This window comes from Apodemus sylvaticus, chromosome 3 (assembly GCF_947179515.1).
Source record: "Apodemus sylvaticus chromosome 3, mApoSyl1.1, whole genome shotgun sequence".
Lineage (NCBI taxonomy): Eukaryota > Metazoa > Chordata > Mammalia > Rodentia > Muridae > Apodemus > Apodemus sylvaticus.
This window is the reverse complement of record NC_067474.1, coordinates 122,761,086-122,787,656: the sequence shown is the minus strand read 5'-3', so window position 1 is coordinate 122,787,656 and position 26,571 is coordinate 122,761,086. Positions and strand designations below refer to the sequence as shown.

The 26,571-nt window shown below is 48.7% G+C and overlaps 1 protein-coding gene across 8 annotated transcripts in view; it reads right to left on the bottom strand.

The window, feature by feature from the left end:
• Positions 1-2,149: 2,149 nt before the first annotated feature.
• Yipf1 (Yip1 domain family member 1) overlaps positions 2,150-26,571 on the bottom strand; it is a 42,231-nt gene continuing 17,809 nt past the window's right edge. For 6 of the 8 annotated variants that reach the window (XM_052176916.1, XM_052176919.1, XM_052176917.1 and 3 more), the window contains 6 exons: positions 26,297-26,384; positions 21,090-21,206; positions 17,752-17,918; positions 17,211-17,393; positions 11,933-12,055; positions 2,150-2,391 (listed from right to left, as the gene is read on the bottom strand). In XM_052176916.1, coding sequence (XP_052032876.1) covers positions 11,966-12,055; positions 17,211-17,393; positions 17,752-17,918; positions 21,090-21,206; positions 26,297-26,384 — 645 coding nt within the window. In that variant the 3' untranslated portion in view covers positions 2,150-2,391; positions 11,933-11,965. Of the gene's footprint in view, positions 2,392-11,932; positions 12,056-17,210; positions 17,394-17,751; positions 17,968-21,089; positions 21,207-26,296; positions 26,385-26,571 lie in introns of those variants that run through there. The other 2 variants (XM_052176923.1, XR_007977055.1) reach the window with 2 other exon arrangements.

The window sequence follows — 26,571 nt, the reverse complement described above, 5'->3', positions numbered from 1 at the left end:
AAGCCTTTTAAAAAAAAACAACAACTGACTCCTGAGTGTTCACTCACTATATGAGCTCCTGTGAGCGGGAGCGCCGTGCACATTTACAGCCAGCAGATCTCATCACACTGTGAGATGCTCCAGAGATCTTTTGCTCCGACACAGTGACCAACAAGGTTTTAGAACCAGTTGTACCCCTGCCTCAGTACCTGAGCGATGGAATGAACCATTCCCCCATTGACTCGGGATGAATATGTAATATGAATAAGAAATACAACACTGGTGTTTTAGGTTGGAACTCTGGATTTGATGGAAGACATAATATACTACCCTCTCACACAGCACAAATTCCGAACACTCTGCTGGGAGCCAGGCTGCTACCAAGGCTTTCTCAGAGGCCCCGAGGAAAGGACAAATAGAAGCAGATCTAGATCTGTGTCCTTGTCCGGGGCAGACTTGGCAAACTCCAGCCTGGGACTGGGGATAGGGCTTTGAAGGAAATGGATTTTGGTTCCTGGGAACCTGGCTTTTTTTCCGTGAAGAGACCAGAGCTATTAACCCCAAGGCCACTGTGCTCTGTCCATGATGTAACACTACTTACTAGCTGCCTGCTGACTTTATTTCACTGTATGATAGCTTTCTGCTGACTCTGTCCCATCCTCCCCAACCCCCCAAACTGTATATAAGGTGCTTTATTTCTTATTGAACTTGCTGGGAATAAGACATAGCTTATGGAAGACCTCCTGATCCTGAACTTTCCTATCTCTTCAGTGTCTGATTCCCAGTCCTCCCTCTCGGGAACCTGTCACTGAACAGCAGCCTGCTGGTCCAGGACCATGAAAACCCTGTTGTCTATACCACTTGTAATCCACCAGCACCCGCTAAGCGAAGAGCAGAGCTAGGCAGAGAATAAGCACTGAGATGCTTCTGGCTGTTACTGAAGATTTGTGTTTAGCCACTCTCTGTCCTCATGAATATTCAACCAGTATGTCTGGAAGAACTGGTTACTAGTGTTCTGCTTACATGTTGTTCTTGGGCATTGGACTAAGACGGGAAGCAGAGGTCTAAGGAACTGACATTATGGGCTGGAGAGATGCTTAGTGGTTAAGAGCACTGACTACTCTTCTGGAGGACCTGGGTTCAATTCCCAGCACCCACATAGAGGCTCACAACTGGTTTGTAACTCCAGTTCCAGGGGATCCAACACCCTCTTGTGACCTCTGAGGGCACCAGGCACACACAGTGTACAGACATTCACATAGGCAAGATTCATTCATACACAGAAAACTCAAATTAAAGATACTAAAACTTACCTTTTTTTTTTTAATATTTTTATTTATTGTATGTATGTGAGTACACTGTCACTGTCTTCAGACACACCAGAAGAGGGCATCGGATCCCATTACAGATGGTTGTGAGCCACCATGTGGTTGCTAGGATTTGAACTCAGGACCTCTGGAAGAGCAGTCAGTGCTCTTAACCGCTGAGCCATCTCTCTAGTCCCCAAAACTTACCTGTTTATAGACTAATCCCCATGGACCCCTTACTGTCCCCTAAACATGTTGTTTTCTGTTCTTATGCCTCTGCTCACGGTGGACTCTACCACCAAATCCCTTTATGACTCTGCTGAAGGTGAACTCTACTAGGAAATCCCATGCTTTCAACAGTGTACATGGGATTCATCTGTAATCACAGTACTTGCTGAGGCACAGATTTAAAACTAGCCTGGGCTACATAGCAAGGTGCTGCCTCAAAGAAATAAATCAAAACAAAAATCCATTCATCTTATAAGATTATGTCAAAGTGTTTATTTCTTTTTATAGATTTATTTCTTTCTTTTACGTATGTGAGTACACTGTCATTGACTTCAGACACACCAGAAGAGGGCATCAGATTCCACTACAGATGGCTGTGAGCCACCATGTGGTTGCTGGGAATTGAACTCAGGACCTCTGGAAGAGCAGTCAGTGCTTTTAACGGCTGAGCCAGCTCTCCAGCCTCTAAGTGTTTACTTCTGTGAGGGTTTCCCCAGGTACAAAGTGTGTCCTGTGTATACACTGTTATGGGGTTAGGAGATTAACTGGGCATCCCCACCCTCACCTTTCATCCCCAGTTGGTTTCTGTCACTGTGATGGTCAGTACGCAGAAGAATGAGCTGAAGGACACAGGCTAAGCATCATCTGCACTTTACTTCAGGGCTGGGCTTTCAGGGCCTCGCATATTTGAGGCAAGTGTTCTATCCTGGGGCTGACACCCCAGACCAACACTTAATTCTTCTTAAATGGGTGAGGAGGCTTCAGTGCGAGGACACTCAGTTTGGCTCTGCTGATGCTGGCCCTGCTGATGCTGGCCCTTCTGCTTTCCAGTAGTGGATGCTGTGTCCAGAAGAGCCACACCCCAACAGTTAGAGAGCTGAAAAAGAAAAAGTGAGGTTCAAGAGAAAGATCCCGGAGCTAAGAAGCAGAAAGGATCTTCAGCTTCAGTCCCAAGGCTGCCTGCCGCCCCCACGCCACTTATTCTCAATGCAGAACATTAGGGCATGGCAATGCCTAAGGTTTTCTTCTACTTTCCTGGAAATGCAGTTGACCTTCTCTGACCCAGACCCCCCAAGATTTGCTCACCAACCCACTTCTATTAAGGCAGAAGCATGATAAGATACAGAGGGACTCAAAAAGATCTGAGACTAAGGAGATGGCCCGATGGATAAAGTGACTGCCACACACCGTGAGGATTGGAGTTCAGATCTCCAGAACCTGCACAAAAGCCATGTGGATGCGGTGACCCAGTGCCCAGCAGGAAGAAATAAGGGACAGACCCAGGGCAAGCCAGCTAGGGAACAAGCCAAATCAGTGAGCTCCAGATTCAGCGGGAGACCTGGCTTCAGTAAATAAGGTGGAAAATGATAGAAGACACCTGAGTTCAGGCCCTGGCCTCTGCATGCCTATACATGTATACAAACACCCCCACCCCCACATGTGAACACACATACACACAAATACAATGAAAAAGATCTGGGAACTTGTTAGAGGGAAGCTCCTTAGACTCAGACTGTTCTAAACCGCGATGAAAGGTTCCCTAGGGCAGGGAAGCTCCATGAAGACACAAGTACACAACTCAAAAGCTTCAGGAAATTCCTGAAACTGAGCAGATTTACCAGCCCCTCCCTCCCCAAGTTGACGGAAAGACTTGGGACTGTGGAGAAACACTCTCAGACCAGCTGAGCGGCCTAGAAGAGACACTTCCAACCTGTCGAGCTGCCTGCCTGCCAAGTCGTGCTCACATGAGCTCCAGGTTTTCAGCTGTCTTGAGCTATGACTCATGGTGGGCCTCTGGTGATACTTATGGTGATGCAGTCGTCCATCTTTAAGTTGTTTCTGTTCCTGTAAGTAGCCCTTCACCCACACTTCCGTAAATAAACCCAACAAACACAGTAGTTCTCCGAGCTACACTTTGGAGGTATCATTTCTTTGATCTGTTGTTGGTTCCCTCTCTGGGGTGAGTAGACATTTTTTCATGTCTCCCAGGAATAGTGACACAAAACAGGCCTGGAAAGGTAACTGTGGTAGTTGAGACAAGAGGGTAAAGGGCATGAGGAAGGACACAAAGATTAAGGCAAATCATGGCAAACCAGGGAGCTTGGATTTTGAAAGTGGTATGGGTGGGCATGTTTTAAGATAGACCAGAGCCGGGCAGTGGTGGTGCACGCCTATAATCCCAGCACTCTGGGAGGCAGAGGCAGGCGGATTTCTGAGTTTGAGGCCAGCCTGGTCTACAGAGTGAGTTCCAGGACAGCTGGGGCTACACAGAGAAATCCTGTCTCGAAAAAACAAAAAAACAAAAACAAAAAAGCAAATCCACAAAAAAAAAAAATACTGGGATTGCACTTGCCTAGTGATATGATGTGGAGGGTTAGGGGAGGGATGTGTATTGGTTTTGGGATTTCTATCCTGGCCAGCTGTTTTAGTTCTTTATCTTGGTGCTGTAGGGAGGCACGGTTTATATTGGCTTACAGTTCTAGAGTATACAGTCCATCCTGGCAAGACAGGGATGGTGGCAAAAAGAGGTCTGGCAGGCTGTACTGCATCCTCAGGCAGGATGCTGGGAAAGAGGAAAGCTGGTACCCAGCTTGCTTTCTGCTTTCTATGCAGCCTAGGACCCCAACTCATGGAACAGTACTGCCCATGATGGGATAGTACTGCCCACTGGGACCCTAGTCTAGATAGTCAGGCAGGCCCAGAATTCTGTTTCCAAGGTGACTCTAAATCCCACCAAGCTGACAACCAAGATGAACCTTTACAGTGACTGAGGGGTAGGTTTCCTCCTCTACCTCCTCCTTTCCATCTGCGATTAAACCTAGAGCACTGTGTATGTAAGACAAGTCCTCAGCCCCTGAGCTATATCCCCAGACCTTTTTCCTCTTTAACTTCTCTCAATTTCTCGCAAAGTTGCCCAGGCTGTCTCTGACACTGGACTCCTCCTGCCTCCACTACCTGCGTAACTGGGATTACAGCCTGCTCCAGCAAGCCTGGTGACTGCGAAGCTTGGTTTTGTTTTCTTGATACTAGAGATGAAAGCCCAGACATATGAATGGATTTTTGTTTTGTCTGATTTTTTTGTTTTGTTTTGTTTTTGTGTCCTCCTACCCCCTGCCCAAGGCAAGGTCATAGCGCTGTGTAGCCTTGGCTGTCCTGGAACTTACTCTAGACCAGGCTGGCCTCAAACTCAAAGATCCACCTGCCTCTGCCTCTTGAGTGCCAGGATTAAAGGCGTGCTCTATGCTGTCTGGCCTCTGTGTATGGATTTCTTTTTTCTTTTTTGGTTTTTCAAGTGGATTTCTTAATCTTATTGAAGACCCACGTGCTAGGTTCTGTCACAGACCACAGGCACAATGATGAATAAGCTAGGTATGGTCTCGACTCTCAGGAAAGAGTGCCTAGCAGCAGCAGGAGCAGGACAGGGAAACTCATACAGCATCACTTAATTAATTATGACTATAAATGACTGAGACAGGCTGGAGAGATGGCTCAGCGGTTAAGAGCACAGACTGCTCTCCAAAGGTCCTGAGTTCAAATCCCAGCAACCACATGGTGGCTCACAACCATCTGTAATGAGATCTGATGCCCTCTTCTGGGGTTTCTGAAGACAGCTACAGTGTGTACTTATAGCAATAAACAAGTAAATCTAGAAAAAAAATGGTTTCTTTAAAAAATAAATAAATAAATAAATAAATAAATAAATAACTGACTGAGACAGGGCGCAGCAAGGACTCTGCCCTTGTACCAAGTCAGAGGTGAGTGAATGGCACTTCGATTTGTCACAGCAGAGAAGCACACTGGGCCACTAGTCTCCCGGAGAACCACTTTAGCTTGGGAGGCGGCAAAGTTGAGGCATCTCACTGGGCATCGGTGAGAGAGGGAAAGGAGGGTTGGAGACAGCTGCACAGGAGAGGAGGGGATTCAAATGCACAGCCTTCTTCTCATATGAAGAGACCAAGCCTCCAAGGAGGGCTTCCCAGGCAGGGTGACGTTCAGTTGTGTATCCTGGACTAGACCACACAAGAGGCTGAGTCCAATCCACACCACCACTGCTAGCCTGCAGCGCTCCAGTCAGAGGTCTCCACAGAGTTGTCTCTTTAATTTAAAAGGGCTTTGACTGTGTTATGTGTGATATGAGTTAGAATGTAGAAGCCAGTGCTCTTAACTGCTGAGCGCTCTCTCTCCAGCACCATAAAAATAAATATTAAAAAAAAAGAAAAAGAAAAAAGAAAACAGTGAGTCAGGCAGTGGTGGCGCACACCTTTAATCCCAGCACTTGGGAGGCAGAGGTAGGTGAATCTCTGAGTTCAGGGCCACCCTGGTCTACAGAGTGAGTTCTAGGACAGCCAGGGCTACACAGAGAAACCCTGTCCTGAAAAACAACAAAAACAAAACAACAACAAAAAATGAAAAAAGAAGCAACTCTACCCCAATTCTGGGTGGGTGAACCAGTGGTTTTAACCAAGTTACTCACAGAAATATAGGCAGTGGACAGTCAGCTGTACCGTGGACAGAGACTCCTGTGAGCCGCTGTTGGGGGCTTGATAGTCTTTGGGAGGGTGGAGCCTTTTGAGTCCCACCCCCTCTCCACAAGGGAATGTTAACCAGTCCAACCTTATGAGGGTCTTGTGAGTACAGATAATTACAACTGTTCTGACTTCAAGACACTAACTGTCCTGTTCAGGCTGGAGGTCCACAGCTACCTGTTCAACCTTTCAGTCACCCCAGGTCCTCCGATCTACCTCAAAGAGGGAACGGAGAACAAAACTGAGAAAGCAGCACTCCAGAGACCGGGAAGGGATTTTCTAGCAGACCACCACGAGCATGTCTGGTGTGGAAAGGACAGGATACAGTGGGGGTTAGGGTGAGACCATGCAGGCTGGGGGACATACCGGGAGATCCATGGAGGATAGACCTGAGGAGGACTAGAAAGCAGCGAAGGGTGAATCCGACCGAAGCACACTGTATAATGTATACATTCTCAAGGAATTAGTCCAAATAGTATAAAATAGTAATTTATTTTCAAGAGAGGGCCTCACTATGTAGTTCTAGCTAGCACGGAACCTGCTATATAGACCAGGCTGGCCTTGAACCTGCAGATATCTGGCTGCCTCTGCCCCATAAATGCTTGGATTAAAGGCACATACCAACACACACACACACATACTCACATATGCACACTCATACATACACCCCATATTTTTAAAAATGGGAGGGGGACAGCTTGCAGTGTGAAGTCAAAGCTGATTTCCTGATAAAAGAACTAATGTATAGAAACCTGGGAAAATGGTTTGTACTTTAAACTTATGAAATAAGCATGCTTGGACCAGCAAGAGGGCCCTGAGGACAAGAGACTTGTCTTTATCCACTCCATTTCCAGAACCGACATGTAGAAGGAAAGAAGCAACTCCTTCAGGATATTCTCTGGCTTCCCACACTGTGCTATCTCACACAAATGTGCACACTCACACACACATACACATGTACATACTTACACACATACATACACATGCACACTCACACATGCATTCACGCGCGCACACACACACATACACACACACTCACACACTTACACATGCACAAATACACACTCACACACAAACAAATGCATACGCACATACACACACACCTACATGCACACATGTTCAAAAAGAATAAAAAGAAGTGCTCATGGCATGGGCCAGGAAGGATGACAGCTAATAAACACATGTGACCAGTCAGGAGGATTTTTCATACAAAGGCCTCTCCAGAAACCCTTTGTTCACCTCTTATTAAAGCCCTCGTCATAGTGCAGTCTGACTGTGTGCTAGCTGCTCCTCTCTGTACACTTGTACTTGTCACTGTCCGTGGGTGGTGCCTCAGCCTGGACATGGTCTTTCATACAATCCCACAAGCCAAAGCAAACCTTCGCACATAGCTTCTGGACCTTCCCAGGGTCTTGACACAGGAAAAGCAGCACTGAGGCCAGGTGACAAGGCACTGCACAAGAAAGGACAGATGCAGACCCTCTGCTCCCTGCTTCTGTAACTTATTTGGGGCAGCTTCCTGCTTACCAGTAATTCGAGGCTCCCCTAGGAGACCAGTGCTCCCGGGAGAGGAGAGGTTAATGTTCTCACCAGAGTCCATTCCGGCTGAGCAGTTCCCATGCACAGATTTATGCAGAAAGGTTACTGTTGAGATTCGGAGCCATTTTTCTTCACTGAAAGCTAGGAGCCCAGAGCTTACAGTAGAAGGCATAGCCAGCTCATAAATCCACGGTGCCGAGCCTCTGAACAGCCCCTCTTATTGGCAAAGCGACGGATGCTCTGCTGAGGAGGCCGCACAGAAGCTGTTCATCACTATCTCATTTGGAGACTTGACACCTAAATGGAGCCACCCCAGCTCACGGATCTGTGCACAGCCCAGAGGTGCCAGCTCTGTGCACACCAGATTGGAAATCTCTTCCCAGGCCCTGCACCAACTATCGGAAGGGCCACAGACCAGGAGTAGTGCACCCAGCTCCTTTGTACTAAAATGTAAAAATGCAAAATAAATAAATAAATAAATAAAAACCAAAAGCCTTAAGTCCCTGCTCAGGAGTTAGTCAACAGAGTCCTCAGGAGCTTGATGTTGGGCAGTCTGGGCCAAGGAGACGACAGTGGCTGCCTATGTTCACTCTGTCCCTCTCTCTAGCTGGACTCGGTGTCTTCTCAGAGATGCTTGCCTCTGAGGTATCACCGTGTCCCACTGAACAGCCCAGACTGTCCCCTTCTCTAAGCCATGAGAAGAGGACAGCTCTTTCGGGACTGAATAACTAGTTCTTGTACTGACTGTCAGAACCCAATCCAAGCCAGAACCTCCCGTGAAGCCTGCGTCACCTCCTCCTGTACCCTACAGGGCTCGGCAGACAACCTACTTCAGTAACTACTCCCTCCCACCATGTAGTGTGACCTGTTGAGGTTGGTCTGACCCATCAGTCCGAGGCTCCTTGAGGTAGAGGCCAGATCTGTCTTTCTAGGTCCCACAGAGCCACCTCAGTGAGGGTATGAGAGGGAAGGGCTGCGCTCAGTGTAGAACTGCCATCCTGTGTGTACCCTCATCTATGTGTGCCCTCACCTGGCAAAGGCTGGTTCACCCTCCCAGCATGCACTGCTCACCTGTGCTGTTCATGTCAGCCAGGCCCCAGGCCTGCCGCTACAGAGGCCAAGTCAAATAAGACCCTGCCCCATCCTCAAGAACTTTGGCCGAAGGACAGGTCCTGTCTTGCAAGGATGTCTCCATTAACGTCAGGAGTCCAGCTGCAGAATGAGGGACATGATGCAGCTCCATGCTAAGGGAGCTACACCGACCCACTGAAGAAGTGAAAAGAAAATACCAGAACCTCTACGTACATTTCCACGAAAACTTAGGTTTCAGTAGTTACCCTATGGGTTGACCACAGTGTGTGCAAATATGTAAAGCACACATCACTGGCTTGCACTGGGTAAAGAATGGGTAAACAATGGTGGCTGTCTCGGGTCCTTGTAACACTCCCTCATCACTTTAGTGTGAGCTAGGCCCATGATGTGCTTCTAACCACCGAATAAAGCCAGGGAAGGCTCACTTCCGGGTCTGTGCTATATAGGACAGTCACTTCCATTTGATCACCTACTCTTATTGACACACACACACACACACACACACACACACATACACACACCGTCTATTTCTGGCTTCGATGAAGTATGCAATCATATGAAGAGACCTACATGACAAGGAGCTGACGGTGGCCTCCAGACAACAGCTTGCAAGGCTCCCCCACTCTCATCAGCCATAAGAAGCTAAACCCCACCAATGATCCTAAGAGTCGAGTTCTTCCCCGAGTCTGGCCTCCGGATGAGCCGCAGCTCCAGCCCGCACATACCACAGCCTTGTAAGAGGACCTGAAAGAGGAAGGCTGGGGAGCTGTGCCTAGATGCCCCAGCCCACAGAAACTGGGGGAGGCAGCAACAGACACGGGGTCAGACTCCCCGTGAGCAAGAGCTACGGCTCTCTAGACTAGACAAGAGGGCACCACAAAAATGTGACCGGCAGCAGCGTGGCCCATTAGGTTTCGGAGGTAGAAAGAATGACACCGCTAAAAATTGGGGAGGATGGGCTAAGATTGAGGCTGGCCCTCTGAGACCTGGGGTCAAGTCCCAGTTTCTGTTTCTCAGCAGCAGATGACCACAACCAACTACACAGTCACCTTCCTCATCTACACAAGCAGGTGACAAGGCTGGGAAGAGCTGCCAGTAAGAGCAAGCGGGGAACAGGGTGCAATAGGGTGTGATAGGTGTGTGCTTGCCACCAAACTCGGTGGCTGTGAGCAAGGAACCACGCCCTCTTGGCTGTAGCTCCATCCATACAGACAAGGAGGAAGACCCAACCCACTCTGGCCGTCTTTCATTCTAAACTGTGTCTCCTTGAGAAGGGTGGTGGCGCCCAGGGAGGCATTCCCACGGTCACGGGAGGCACCTGTCATGATCACATCTTGTTGTTGTTTTGTTTTTGTTTTTTTTTGAGACAGGGTTTCTCAGTGTAGCTCTGGCTGCCCTGGAACTCTCTCCATAGACCAGGCTGGCCTCGAACTCTGAAACCCACCTGCCTCTGCCTCCCAAGTGCTAGGATTAAAGGCGTGTGCCACCACTGCCCGGCAATCACATCTTGTTAACTTAAAGGACTTACAACCAGAATTCCTCAGTGAAGAAAGAAAAATCCCCACATTCTACAGAAGGGAACTAAACTATCAGAGCAGAGTCAAGGAGACCACCACACCGTTGTCAGGGGGACGGTGGCTTTCATTTTACCGGCGAGTGCCTACATGCCACTGTCTCTGAGAGTGACTACAATCTTCTCACATGGGCAGTATCTTTATTTTATAGATAAGTTACCTATGGCTCCAATGCACCAGGTAAATACCAGGCAGGAATAAGCTTTCATTCTCCTTCTAGCTGGCCACTAACTGGCTGGTGGCTGCACATCCACTTTGTCCTGGGAGATAGGACAGCCATTCTTCACAGAGCAGAGTAAAGGCTCTGTCCCACAGTGAGCTCAAATGTATGTCCCAAACAAACACTGAGCACTCACTGTATACCAGGTTATACAGTAGGCAAGGAAATCCAGCCCTTGTCTGACCGGGGAGTCGCATTGGTACACAGAGCACAAATGGATGGCTAAATGACTGAACATATTAACAAAGAGGCAGACGACAGTTAGTGCTCTGAGCATCAGAGTACAGCATAGTACAGTGTCAGGGCACCAGGAAGCTGATGACTGTGGGAAGGGCAGAGCACGCTGTGCCACAGGACTGCACTTTCTAGGCTTAGAAGGTGCCAGTCACAGCCTTAGCTTTTCTTTCTGATATCTTCCAAACGTTCCTCTCGACTGAAGGTTTAATTCCCTTCAGAATGTGTATAAAGGGCACTTATCTCTGGCTCTCCAGTAGTAAAAAACAAACTGGGAACTCTTCCATCTTATTTCAGCACCTGGAATAAGTCACCAAACATGAAAAAGCTCAAGTCAAGAGCAGACGAAGCCATCGTGTCCACTCTCAGCCTTCCTTACCCTCACTGATGTGTGCTGCCCTGGAAAGCTAGGAGTCTAGGTGGAGACCCAGACTGCTTGGCACGAGGAACTGTAACATGATCAGTAAGTGTCTCTCCCCACCCAAGTTCATCATGGTGTGTATGAGAAAGTACTTGCTTAGCTTGTGCAGGCCCTGGGTTCAGGTCCAGTCCTCACCCACAGGGAAAGGGGAAAAGGCATATTGGGCAGGATGAGACACACCCACCTGTAACACTAGCATCTGAGAACCAGAGGCAGAAGGAGGAAGTAAGGACAAGAGTTCAAGTTCAGGGTCATCCTTGGGTACACAGTAAATAGGAGGCTAGCCTGGGCTACATGAGAACTTGCCAACCTCCCCCCCCCCCCCAAAGGCATTAAGAAAGTAGAACAGGAGGCAAGGAATAAGTTATGAAGATAGATCTTTTTCTTGCACTCTAACCTGCTCAGCTAACATTCATAGAGGAATAACTTCAAAGGCCTTCAACCCATGAAGCACAAAAATCCAGAAGCCTTCAGAGAAATCCAGAGGTCCTTCGAGAGAGGGCAACACCGGTTTCAGAGACCAGCCTGAGACATCACAGAAGGCAGAAAAATCACTGGGACAATTCGGAAATGGAAGAAACCCTTCCGTGCTACTGGACAACGTAGTGGGAGGTAAGAAAGTGGATACGATGACCAGAGCAGGGACCCCGTTACCCCAGGACCTACAAGCTGGCCCTTCTCAGCTCTGTAAGGGGAGAGGACTTTGGAATGGGATGCTCAGCATTAGGAATGCTGTGCAGAAGGACATGGGGTCTATCCTTTGGTCCCTGATGCTAATGCAGAACGAGTACACCTTCCCATTCGTGACGTACCATGAAACATAACGCCACCACCTGCTTTCCTGGTTAGCTGGATCTGGCCGCTGCTACTGTCTGGTTGGGCGTGGTTACAGCTGCTGGGAGCTGGTCCATCTCTGGAGCATCAAAGAAGTAAGCCTGCAGGAAGAGAGACACGGAAGGGAGCCATGATGACAGGCCAGGGCCTCTCTCCTCCCCCATCAGGTTTGGTTGTTGGGGTTTTTTTGTTTGTTTTCTTTTTTGAATTTGGTTTTTTTTTTCGAGACAGAGTTTTTCTGTATAGCCCTGGCTGTCCTGGAACTGACTCTGTAGACCAGGCTGGCCTCGAACACAGAAAATCCGCCTCCCTCTGCCTCCCAGAGTGCTGGGATTACAGGCGTGCGCCACCACCGCCCAACTCATATTTGTTATCACACCAAACTGTAGACACCTCTGTGTGTCTCCCTAACGCAACCTTTAAAACTCAGCTCCCATTCACTGGACCTGCTATGTCGCACGCCTGACTCTCCCCCACGACTGTGAGGGGTGGTTGCAATGCTCTCACTCGCAGGCGCAGAAACCAAGGCTCACGGAGGCTGTCCCCGGACAGGTGAGCATGGCGCATGAGCAGTGGAGCCCGGACTCACAGCAGTGCTCATCTGCGGACAACGCTCACACCTGCGATTACTGTGTCACACGAGGGGGGAGGGCAGGCTCTGCCTCTGCTCTGCTTCCCCAGCATCTCAGTCTGGCATGACAGTAAGTAGCAGATGTTTACGGGCTGACTGTTGCTAAACCAGTTAGCTGGCTCTCTGCAGAGACCTCGGAGATAAAGTGCTAGGCACGCTTCACTTCTTAGGACTTGGGCTTGAAAATGAAGAGCGTGACATGGGAACCAGGAGGAAGTGGTGGGACAGAGAAGGTGGCAAGGAAGACCTTCCCTCCTGCCTTAAGGTTGGAGGAAGTTAGCCTTGAGCTCCCCCTTCAAAGGGAGGGTGAGACTGTTACTGGATGGATACTCAGGATTCCCTAGGCATTAAAGAACCATTTCAGCTGCTCTGCCCTTGTTAGCCAGAAGAGGGCGCCAACACAACACGCTTGGGCTTCCCAGCCTGCTCCAACCTTCACACTTAACAGATCTTTCTTTAGCTTCTCTTTGATTTTCCCCATAAACTACCTCTAGCTTATCACAGCCCCAGAGCAAACCTAATTTAAAGGTTTTCCTTGCAGCTGTTTTCTGGCACCAAGGAAAGAGATTCCTCTACTTGGGGGTCATGAGTGAGACAGAGGACAAAGTGACCATATCATCGTTGGCCCTCAGGAGCACTGAGTGGGACAGCCAGTAAAGGAGTGGCTCTCCTCCAGGCCACGTGAGGAAACGCCCTTCATGACTCTATGAGTCTTGGAGCTGAGCGGCCTAAGTGCCTCAAGAGAGGCCTCGCTACCTCCTCAGTTTTGTCTGGAAAATTGGAAAAAGAAAATCGTCTCTAAAGGGCTTCTTCTCCCAGTCTCTGCACAGCCTGTGATGCAGCACAGGGTCTGTGCTCAGCCTGACCCACCCTGAGGCACTGCAGCCAGTAGGCCCCATTCTCTGAGCTCAGCCGTAATCATTCAGACGTTGGCTTGGCTGACTCACGACAACCCGCCAGGGATCCATGCTCTGTGCTTCCTGCGCTATCCCTGCCAGGTGTGTGCAGTGGAGACCTAGAGATCGCTTTCCAGTGCAGTCACCGAGGGAGCCCAGCAGATGTGAGGCTGCCACGTCCATCACCGCACTGAAACCAGAGCACCGATCCCAGGGGAGCCGGAGAAAGCGGGCTAGGCCATCTGGTTCAGCTGGTGCCCCTCAGCTTGAACGACTCCCCCGGCGACTCCTCCCACGGCTTTCCCATAATAATAATGTCCTCTGATTACATGAACAGACAGCTTTCTTTCTCTATTTTTCCATATGTGTGTCTGTGTATGTTCATCTGTGTGTGGTGTGTAGATACACATGTATGTGTGTGTGCGGGCCAACCTCAAGTTTATTCCTCTGACACAATCCTCCTCCTTGAAAATCACACCAGGTCCCCCTCACACATAGGCTGGCTAACTGAGCCTCACCTGTCCCCATCTCCCCAGTTCTGAGGTTAAAAGCATGCACTATGGCCACCTCCTTTTATGTGGGGTCTGGACTCTGAAAGCACTTTGCCAGCTGAGCTGCCCATAAGTCAGGGTCTTGCTTTACACCTCTGAATGGCCTGGAACACACTATGAGACCCAGGTAGGCCATGGACTTGTGGAAACCTTGCCTCAGCCTCCTGAGAACTGGGATGACATGTGACACACCTGACCCAGCAGCTGACCTGTCATAATTCTCATGCTGCAAAACTTATCCAAACCTTCCAAGAGAACAGATGGCGCTACAATGTGCACAGTCAGTTCCTTTATCTAAGGAAAGAGAAAGCAGCCAGAGGAATAACCAAAGCGTGGGTGTGCGATCCAGCCGGGACCTCGCCTCCTCCATTTTGATGACCGACCCCCCCACCCCCACCTCTAGAAGAGAAAGGGGGAACCATGTCCAACATGGAGGAGACGGGACAGACACAGGGCTCTGCCTTAACATCTGGCCATCAAGGGCTCCCTCTGCTCAGGAGAACACAGCGACTTCTCAAGAGGAGCCTTTCTCCCAGCAGATTCTCTGCCCCAGAGTCCAGCCTGCCCTGATGAGGAGACCTTTCAGAGCTGGGAGGAATGAGCCTTTCTCCTACCTCTGCCTCTCCACCAACTTCTCAGCCAATTATACAGTGTGAAACAAACCCAGGACTCTCAGTTGTATCAACAGAACTACATCCCCAACCCAAAACAGGTTCTTTTAAAATTTATCTTGACTTTATTTGGGTAGTGCCTGTGTGTGTGTGTGTGTGTGTGTGAGAGAGAGAGAGAGAGAGAGAGAGAGAGAGAAGAGAGAAAGAGAGAGAAGGGGAGAGTGAGTGTGTGTGTGTGAGAGAGAGAGAGAGAGAGAAGAGAGAAAGAGAGAGAGAGGAAGAGTGAGTGTGTGTGAGAGAGAGAGAGAGGAGAGAAAGAGAGAGAGAGGAAAGAGAGAGAGGGAGGGGAGAGGGAGAGTGTGTATGTGTGTGTGTGAGAGAGAGAGAGAGAGAGATGCAAAGAGCAGATTCATGCATGTCATGTTCATGCAGAGAACATGCAGAACATCATGTCCCTCCCACCTTACTGGTTTGTGACAGAATCCCTCACTGAACGGTGAGACTGGCCAGTGAGCTCCCGGCATCAACCCGCCCCACCCCCGTGCTGGAGGCTGGAGTGACAGGCACACGTGGCTGTCTCATGAGTCAGGGTCTCACTCTGGAGCTCTGGCTGACTTGGAACTCACAGATCTGCTTGCCTCAGGCTCCCAAGATCTGGGACTCGAGGTGTGTACCTGTGTACCCGCCATGCCCACACCCCTAGATTTTTATGTGGCTGCTGGGGATTCAAACGCAGGCCTTCCTGCTTGTAGAGCAAGTGAGTTCACCATTAGGCCATATGCCTAGTCCTCCACAATGGGTGCTGCTTCTTTTTTCCTATTTATTTATTTAATGTGTAAAGGTTTCCACCTGTATGACTGTATGTGACCCACGGGTGTGCCTGGGGCTTAGGGAGCTCAGAATTGGGTACTGGATCCCCCGGAACTGAAGTTCCTGATGCTTGTGAGCCTCCATGTGGGTGCTAGGAACCGAACCCAGGTCCTCTGCAAGAGCAACAAAGTGCTAACAGAGGAGCTTTCTCTCCAGTTCCTGAAATGGGGACATAGTAATGATGATGTCACATGCCTGCTTCCCTACTCTAGACCTCGCTTTTCCTTCTGCCTCCTCCTCCTCTCCCTCCTCTTCCTCCTGCTCACCTTCTCAGCCTACCTAACAATGTTAAAAACCCAGAGGTGGGAAGGTGTGGGGGGAGGCAGGAGAGCTGGGAGGTTACTGACAAGGGAAGGGTGTTCCTCCACAGACAGGAGGGACCTCGGGGACACTGCAGCATCCCAAGCACTTGGACACATTTCTGTAGGAGGATCCCAAACCAGACCAGATGCCTCTGCGGTCAGTGGCTATGCTCCTTAGCACGTGCTACCCGTACCTTGCTTTGTTTGATTCTGGGGTCAACCTGTGGCAGGAAGAGGCCAGTCACATGACAGATGAAGCAGCAGGATTCAGGAGCACAGAACCACAGCTGAGCTCACGGAGCCACCACACGACAAAGCTGGCCTCCTACCAGGCCTGCACGACTCAAAAGCACGTGCATTTCCCAAAAGGCACAGGGACTCAAATAACCTTCACGTACTCTGCACCTTAAAAGCAGCCCAGTTGTCTATAGTGAATTCCAATCCTAAGCTTTCCACCCACGAAATCTTTTTTTTCTTCTTCATTCTAACCAGCTGGGAAACTTTAAATGTCCAACATCTGTCAAGATGTGAACAGGAAGCCAAAAGGCACCAACAGGCAGAGCCTGGTGCTGCTCCCCTGCCCTGTACAGAGAGACGTGATGACCACACAAGCCTCTCTGGCACTCAATCTTTTTTTGTTTGTTTTGTTTTTCAGGACAGAGTTTCTCTGTAATAACTCTGGCTGTCCTGGAACTCACTCACTCTGTAGACCAGGCTGTCCTGGAACTTACTCACTCTGTAGACCAGGCTGTCCTGGAGCTCAAGAGATCCGCCTGCCTCCGCCTCCAGAGCACTGGGATTAAAGTCATGCAGACTACCTGGTTTAAATGCTGAATCTTAACCAACCAGACATTACAACCAAATCCTCACCCTTCTACCACACCTTCCCTCCCAGGACAGTCTTGATGTTTAGTTCATAGGATCAGTTTTAAATTACCACGACGTCTAATCAGCTTTAGAGTTTTGCAGAGAAAGTGACAGTTGTGTATGATACACACCCACAGTGCCAGAGAGACAGCGTGTAAGGTGAAGGGGCTTGCGGGGCAGCCTGGTGGCTGAGCTTGATCCCCCAGATCCCACGTGATGGAAACAAAGAACTGAGTCCTGGCCGGGTGGTGGTGGCGCACGCCTTTAATCCTAGCACTCGGGAGGCAGAGGCAGGCGGATTTCTGAGTTCGAGGCCAGCCTGGTCTACAGAGTGAGTTCCAGGACAGCCAGGGCTACACAGAGAAACCTTGTCTCGAAAAACACAAACCAAAAACAAACAAAAAAGGTGCCCTCTGACCTCCACACGCTAACTGTGGCTTGCACATGCCTACATTTGTACATCCAAGATAAATAAATAAATAAGTAAACAAATAAATAAAGTACCAAGCAGATGCAGTAAGAACATACCAAACAGCCCACGGACAGCAGCACATGAAGCAGCACGATTGTCACAATGGTGGCCAAGGCGACACGCCGGTTATCCTCACGAACCGCTGGCCAAAATGTCATTGCCAACACAGACCCTGAGATGCCCAGGGCAATCATGACAAGGACCCATCGAACAACTCTCTGGGGAATGATCCAGAGGACCTGGGGACGGAGAGAGTGTGAGGCGAGTTCCTCTGAGGTGTCTGCTCATTCCTGGCACGCGTGTTCGCTCAAAGTCCCCGAGCCCGCAGTCAGCAGCTGGGCACGCTGCCTTGTGGCTCTGCAGAGCACGCTAGTACATGCAGACGGATGGATGACGGCCTAACCAAGGGCTCCCGACACAGCCAAAGCCTTGCCTTCCCAGCACCCATTCATCCTGTGATTTAAATTCAAAAGGAGCCTCCAGGGGCGTGGGAGCATTAGGCTGGAAATAACAAGGCCCTGTGGAATACTTTGTTGAATTTTCTAATTTTCTACCCAAAACAGCAGGGCTCTGCCTGCTCACCCGCACGGTACTCACCGCTGTGGGGATGTAGATGAAGAGCGAGTAGCCGTAGACACACACGATCTCCAGGAACGAATAGGAAACGGTGCTCATCACTTTGCTGCTTCTCCACAGGAGGAATCCCCAGAGGGCCAGAGGGACCAGCCAGGCGTAGGCATAGATGACAGTCGCCGCGATGGACACTGTGGATGACAGGGCAGGTCCCTCTCCATGAAGCCTTTAGCAAGCTCCCTGTCAGGGTGTTCACACACTTTTACTGCTCCGTAGTTCCTGCCCCTCCCCTCCCCGCACACAATAGGTGCTTTATGAACATTTGCTGATCTAATGAACCCCTAGCATGTGTCTTTGTGGTAGTGACTAGTGTCTCCCAAATGGTTTAATAACTGACTTGGCGACCAAAAACTTCTAATAGGAACAACTGAATTATGTAACTGAAATACTTCAGAGAGCCATACTAAGTGTCTGAATATATTTAGCTTTTAGATCAAATAAAATCCAACGATCCCCTTGGAAGAACACGTTTTTCCTCCCTAGCAAAACAAGACCTGACATTTCTTTAGTAAATGTATTGAAATGCCCTGGGTGCAGATTAACCTGCTCTGCATGCCATCTAGTCATCTGTCTCTAAAATACGGAGTTCCAGCTCAGAGGCGCCTGAAATATCTCCACGCTAGCTTCTTCCCACATAAATAACTCTGTGTCGGCGGGGGAAGTGCTTGTTAGCAGCTCCTGGGAACCATTGCTGGATGCTCTCCTGGTCTTCTGTCCTCTCCTGAAGAGCAGCATTCCCAGGACTGCCTTCCTTCTGAAGTGACAATCCTAGAGCACGCTAAAGCAAGGCACCTGCCCTTCCAACGTGAAAACTGCGGAAGTAATTCAATTAGTGCCTCCTGTAGAAACAGGCCCCTCCTAGTAATTACAGTGGCACTCTGTTTAAAGCATGTTGCCCAGAAGCCTTGGAGGCTCCATTACAGTCTTTTTCTTTTTCATGTTGGAATGGCCTAATAGAGTCACACATAGCTTGGCAGACATAATTTCTCTTCCTTGGGTAGGTGAGGAAGGGGAAGGAAATTCTACCTTGGCTATAGTCACTGCTTATTAAGCACTGGTTAGCCATCAGACATGTGGTGCCTGAGGCAAACCAGACTCCAGGCTGTAGTTTCTAAGCTTAGGCAAAGCAACATGGGGTGGAGAGTTATATAACCTTCCTGTTTCAGTTTCCCTGCCTGCAAAATGGAAGGAAGATTACCTTGTGAGGCTCTTAGGAGAACCAAACAAGTAAACACAGGTACAAACTATTCTAAGCAGTGACTGACATTATACATACTCAAGAGTTAGAGATGGGAGCCGGAGATGGCTCAGCAGTTAAGAACACTAGCTGCTCTTCCAGAACCCAGGTCCAATTCCCAGACTGATATGACGATTCACAACTGTCTGAATCTCCCATTCCAATTTGATTCCCTCCCCTGACCCCTTAGGACAACGGGCAAGCAAGTGCTACCCAGACATACATGCAGGCAAAACACCTGTCCACACACATACATTTTAAAAATAAATAAAACTGGTCATGGTGGTGAACGCCTTCAATCCCAGCACTCAGGAGGCAGAGGCGGGCAGTTCTCTGTGAGTTCAGGACGAGTTTGGTCTACATAGCGAGCTCCAGGACAGTCAGAGCTATGTAGAGAGACCCTGTCCCACAAATAAATATATACAAGCAAATAAGTAAAATAAAACAGTGATCTTTTTAGTTGGGCATGGTGTCAGAATCTGTAATCTGAGCACTTGGGAGTTGGAGGCTGGAGAACCAAGAACTCAAGGTGCCCTCTAACACACGGAGAAATGCAAGCTAGCCTGGGCTACACAAAGACTTGTCTCCAAAGAACAAAGCCTGGTCGTGGAGCTGAGTGGCGAGTTTGCTCAGGACCCCGGTTTCAACTCCCACACCACACACACTCATTAACTGACTGTTAACGATGTGGGCAAGACAATTATAACAATTATAACTTCACGGGCTGAACTATATGTCGAACCATGTTAAAATTAGAACCGCCACTTTATGTTATCAGCATGTATACAGACACAGTGGCTTCTCTATTTTCCCTTCAGAGAGGAAAACAGGATGAGAGCGGTCAAGCGCTTGATCAAGGTCACACATGAGTTGATAGAGTGGAATCTAGTGTCAGATATGTCTCATACTTTAAACAGTGTTTAAATTTATTATTAATATAAATGTGGTGCGCGTGTGTGTGTGTGTGTGTGTGTGTGTGTGTATGTGTGTGTGTGTGTGTGTGTGTTGCCAAAAGCCAAACTTTCCAGGAGTCAGTTTTCACTTTCCACTGTGGTTTCTGAAGATCAAACTCAAAGTGTCCAGTGTGTATGACAAGTACTTTACCAACTGAGAGACCGCGAGCTTAGGTCGCACGGGTCTTCATGTAAGATGAGAAAATGCCCATGGACAGAGCGATGATTGTCTTCCTGGGCTAGAAAGTATCATGACTGGAATGCCCAGCATAAGGGGATAACCTTCCTGTGTTGTTGCACGTTTACATTCAAATGAAGATTTTTAATAAACAGGACTGACTCTGTGTCTAACTCTGTGCTGAAAAGGGACAGAAGAGAAGAAAGGGTAAAACGGGAGAAAAAGAAGGATACATGCTCTCGTTCTCTCTCTCTCTCTCTCCCCTCCCTCCCTCCCTCCCTCATACATATACTCACCTCACAGACACACATCTCTCTCTCTCACACACACACAGAAGAGGTAAATTAAGGAAGGACACTATAAAGCAAGAATGTCATTTACAAGCTCCAACTGGGGTCACGTTCTGTGTGGTCCTCCTCTCCACGTCTTGACCACACAGACTTGTCATTAGCAAAACGGCCAACATCACAGGCCCCCGGCTGGCCGACTTACTGGTTTCCCACAATGCTCTAGGTGCTTTATAATTGGTGGTTACAGGCATCTCAGCCAGCTGAGCCATCAGAACTTAAAGAACAATGCCTCTGTTGTTTCTAATCGCTGCATAATGAAAACACCGCTACAACCAACACTTTGTACACGCTGTATCTTTTTAGAATAAACGCCAATCAGTGCTCAGCTCAACAGCTTCCCTAAAAATACTCTACATTTACAGCACTGTATGTATGCCACTGAGCAACATGCACTTAGGATAGAAAGTTGTATGCAATAGGATTGTGCTGTGGAGGGAGGGCTGTGGGCTCATATGGGTGGGTAGTGGAGAGCTCTGAATTCGAGAGCAGAGCTGCAGTGCACAGAGACTGGACAATGTGCTCGGTGAAAGCGTGCCGTCAAAGGCAGGCGACACCGGAAACACACAGTCAAGCTAGTCACCCACCTTTCTGGAATTCGGGCACGTAATGGTACGTCTTCTCTCCCAGATGGATCAGGAAGTTAGAAAGGTTCCCACTAATTGCTATGGCAAAGACCAACGTGGCACAGATCCAAAAGGGGCCTGCAAAACAACCAGAAGACACAGAGGGGGGAATGAAGTGCTTGCTGTTAGACTCTTTCCCAATCATTTCTTTTTAAAGATGTATTTATTATAAATAAAGTACACTGTAGCTGTCTTCAGACACACCAGAAGAGGGCATCAGATCTCTTTACAGATGGTTGTGAGCCACCATGTGGTTGCTGCGATTTGAACTCATAACCTCTGGAAGAGCAGTCAGTGCTCTTAACCACTGAGCCATCTCTCCAGCCCTCTGAATTATTTCTTAACAGCCTCTTCCTGGTCATACCTTTTTTTAAAAAAAGATTTATTTATTTTATGTATGTGAGTATACAGTAGCTGTCTTCAGACACACCAGAAGAGGGTAACCATTACAGATGGTTGTGAGCTACCATGTGGAAATGAACTTAGGACCTCTAGAAAAGTAGTCAGTGCTCTTATTCATGGTCATACTTGAAGCAGGAGAAAAAGAATTTTAGGTACAATCAACACTTACTTAATGGGAACGTTCATTTTCGAAAGGTCGGAACCCAATTCAGTAATTGGATGCCTGAAAAGCTATGGAATCGCAGGTGACAACAGTCCCTACCTGACGAATGGAGATGCCCCTAGTAAAGGATCATCAGAAACACACAAGCACTTCAACTAACAACAGAGGACACACGGGTGAACCAGTCAGGTCCTTTTGCATTATAAATGAAGAGCAGCGCAAGAAGAAAACTTCAGACAAAAGTCAACTTGGGGGTTGGATAAATGGCTCACTGGTAAAGAGCACTGAGCGTTCTTCCAGAGGACCCAGGTTCGATTCCCAGAAACCACACAACTGCCCATAATTCCAGATCTAGGGGAATCTGACGTCCTCTTCTGACTTCTGCAGGGCCCAGGTATACATGTGGTGCACACACATGCATGCAGGTAAAACACACACACATATATGTATGTGTATATACATATATATGTGAAGAAAGAAATCTTAAGAAAAAAGGCTGAAACATACTTAATCACCATCATTGTGTGAGCACATGTGTGCATGTGTTTGTGTATGTCTGAGACATACCAAGATAGTCAGAGATGGAGAGACAGTTAAATTCTGTCATTTCTTCTTTTTGGACAAACTTACATGTTTAAAGTTGTATACATGTATGAAATGTGCAGTGAGCACTCTCATGCCACACCCTCTTTCTCCCTGTTACCCATCTACCCCTTCTTCCCTACAAATCTCTCTCCCATTTGTGCCTTTCTGTTTTGTTTTATGCCAAGTCAGAGTCTAACAGGGCCATCCATGTGACCACACTGGGAGCTGTCCTCCTTTCTCTTTCTAATGAAAAAGTAATCCACCAGCTGGACATAGTCCATGCCTGTAATCTCAGCAGTCAGGAGGCAGAGACAGAGGCAGGAGGATTGCTGTAAGTTTGAGACCAGCTTGGTCTACATAGTGAGTTCCAGGCCAGAGAGACAGCCTGAAAGACCCTACTGAACAAAAATAAAATAATCATTCCAAGTTCAAAGAGAATACAGGAAAAGAGCAAGCCAGCTTCCCTCCTTCCCTGTGCCCAGCTCTGTACCTGACCTGGAGAGCTCCCCACTGTTCCTGGTGAATCCTGCCACAAACAGTCAACACAAAGCCAGGCAGAGGTGGCAGAGGCCTTTAATCCCAGCACTCTCGAGGCAGAGGCAGAGGCAGGAGGACCTCTGTGAGTTCCAGGATACACAGGAGTACACAGAGAAACTTAGTCTCAGAGAGAATAAAATTTTTCCTTTAAAGTATTATAAGCCTTGGAAGACAACTGAGTTAGTATAGGGCCTGTCACGAGGATCCATGTTTGGTTCCCCAGCATCCCTGTGAAAAACCACATACAGCAGGAGCACATGCTACAGGAGCACACGCTATAATGGCGGATTTGGGTGGGAGGAGGGTCAGGAAATAGAAATGGGTAAATATGTGAAGCTCCCTGGTCACTCAGACTAGTCAATGAAGACTAGTCGGTGTCCTAGAACTCACTCTGTAGACCAGGCTGGCCTGGAACTCAGAGATCTATCTGCCTCTGCCTCCTGAGTGCTGGGATCAAAGGCATATGACACCTCCGCCCACTTCCTTTGTTATTTTGTTTGTTTTGAGGAAAGTTTCACGCTGTATCGCTTTTCTATTTGACTAGTACATCTGGCAGTATCTTTGGGGCTAATTTCTGACACCTTGAAATTTAAAATGAAGAAAGTCATTAAACTTGGAGAGAATACTGCAGGTGGGTGAGTTCTTTTCAAAGCCAAGTACCAACTTCTTAGAGTAAGAAAGGGAACCTAAGCAACCAACAATTTCGCAGAGCCCCTGACACCAGCCCACAAGTTGCCTGCTTCCCCACTAGAGTACAGGCTCTGTGCCACAGTCCAAGGTTAAAAAAAAAAAATCACAGTATTATTTTAATACCTTATACCATGAAAGATGCAAAAATCAAAGCAAAACCTACAAAACTTCAATACCAAAAAGTCTGCTAGGGCTGAAGAGGTGGCTCAGTGGTTAAGGGCTGCTCTTCCTGAGGGCTGAGGTCCAAGTCCCAGCACCCACACAGCACTCACAACAGTCTGCAACTCCAGTTCCAGGCCTGCTGACACCCTCTCACAGACGTACATGCAAGCAGACCACCAATATACATAAAATTAAAATAAAAATGACAACAGTTTAAGGTGAAGGGAGGAGCCACAGTTTAGAGATGGCCAGGGCCTGAGACTTCCTGTTAGACAGAGGAACTTATCTGCAGCAAGAGATGAAGGAGCAGTTATGCAGCTGTCTGTCTGTATAAGTGAGAGACTGTCTCCTGGCTGCTCAAGACCTTTTGTGTGAACGGATACACTATCGACGTATCATCTCCGCACTGCCTCCCCACACTTCCATCATCTCCAGATCCCTGTAATACCTCACACAATGCCAGCGCCACATAAGGTTACCACACTGCACCACTGGGGGACAATGACAGAGTCGGTGTGTGCTCAGCACGGGTGTGCGCCTCTCCAAGCTTCCTTCTGAGCTCTGGCTGGTTGAATCGCAGACACAGATTCTATGGACAAGGGGTTCCCTGTGCCCTTGGAAGCTGTCCTGCCCGCTACGCTTCGGCTCTCCCAGGCCCTAAGCTAAAAACCCAGCCACTTCCGGCCTAAAACGCCACTGATACCTGCTTACCAGTCTGCCAGTTGAATTGGAATGCACTCACTCAGTCCCCCTTGGACAGAAGCAAGAAGCCTGCCCTGGCTCTACAGTCTTCTGAGAGCAGGCTTTAATGAACCCAGGCTTTAATGAACCCAGGCTTCTTCACCTATTATTCTGAGATCCAGCCATGTCGATGCCCACGGCTCTCGCTCTAAGAGACACAGAGATTCCATTTGCCTCAAAGAATACGGTGAAGAAGCTCCTCAGGCCACGCATGCGCAGAGTGCCCCGCACGACACACACGTATTGGGGTCGAAGGACACCTTCTGTGGGTTGGCTCTCTCCTTCCGTCCCTGGGCTCTTAATATCAAAAGGTGTCAGGCTCCCTCAGCAAGTGCTGGCCCATGGGCCATCTTGCCAGCCTGGTCTTGATTGTTAATTTGACTTAGACTCATGTAAAACCCCACCTCTGCGTGACTGTGAGGGCATCTTCAGAAAAGATGAACTGAAGGAGAGGAGCTGCCCTCCGAATGGGCAGCCCAGCATTGGGAGACATGCAAGGAACAGCGCAGCCTTCTGGCCTCTTCTCCCCTCAAATACAAAGGCCATGGTGTGCAACCCTTCCCTCAGGAGCTCCGGGTGGGCCTCTGCGTTTTCCTTAGCCAACCCTGAGGAAGCCAGTACTCCACACGTACCCAGACAGCTGAGAAGGAACTCGGATATCAGTGACAACAAAGAAGAGAACTGAATTAGTCACTTCTCTATTACTGCCATGAAGCAACCTGACCAAAGCACCTCCTGGACGGCTCGTTGGAGCTTTGGGCCACACCCGTCACCACGTGGTGAAGTGCGGCATCAGGCAGGCGTGGCAGCAGGGACAGCTGATAGCTCGCATCCTGGAGCCAGAACAGCGAGGAGAAAGAGGGAACCTGGAATGGCATGTAGCTTTGGGAACCTTAAGACCTGCCCCATAGCAGTCTCCTGAGAGGCTCTGCCAGAGCCTGACAAATACAGAGGGGAATGCTCTCAGCCGACCATTGTACTGAGCACAGGGTCTCCAATGGAGGAGCTAGAGAAAGGACCCAAGGAGCTGAAGGGGTTTGCAGCTCCATAGGAGGAACAACAATATGAACCAACCAGTACCCCCAGAGCTCCCAGGGACTAAACTACCAATCAAAGAGTACACATGGAGGGACCCATGGCTCCAGCTGCAAATGTTGCAGAGGATGGCCTTGTTGGACATCAAAGGGAGGAGAGGCCCTTGGTCCTGAGAAGGCTCGATGCCCCAGTATAGGGGAATGCCAGGACAGGGAAGTGGGAGGGGTGGGTTGGTGAGCAGGGGGAGGGGAATTGGTTAGGGGGTTTTTGGAGGGGAAAAGAGGAAAGGGGATAACATTTGAAATGTAAATAAAGAAAACATCTAAAATAAATAAATAAATAAATAAATAAATAAATAAATAAAAACTTGCCCCCATCAACACACTTCCTCCAGCACGGCCACACCTCCGCAACCTACCCAAACATCACCTCAAATCAGAGACCAAGTAGTCAAATGCCCAGAACTATGAAATATAGTCAAACAGCCAAAAACAAAAACAAAAACAAAACAAACAAACAAAAAAACACCCCAGAAAACAAAAAACAAAACAAATTAAAAAAACCCTTCTCCATCCTGAGCCTACACCACCAAATCCTCCAGTGAGGAAACACTGCTCTGTGTCAGGCCTACACTAAAGTCCCCTAAAGCCCTTTAAAGGAGGGTAATAATTGCAGCCACAGGAGGAACAGTCACAGTGCTGACGTGACAGGAAACTGCATTGTCTTCTAAATTCTTTGCAAAGATCGTTCCTACAGGGAGTCAAGGCAAAGCGCTGGACACTCCACTAGCAGTGCGATTACCTAAGCTTCGCGGCTGCCCAGCATTTCCTGACTTAATCCACAGGGCACATACCGTAGAGATCTGGATTGCTGCGGACGTACAGCCTCACAAAGTTCTTTCCAGGAACAGGCAGCAGAGACCCTTTTATTCGGTCAAAGACCTGTAAGGTAACACAGCAGTAATTCTACTCAAGGTTTATTTTCCTTGGGGCTTAATCTGTTCAACTACCACAAAACTCAAGGTGGGTTATTTGAGCTTTTACAACGGTGTTTTGACCTGCAGCAAGCCTTTGTGCTCCAGGAAGACCACTTCTAGTGCCAGGGCTCTAACGTGATGGCTGGCGTATC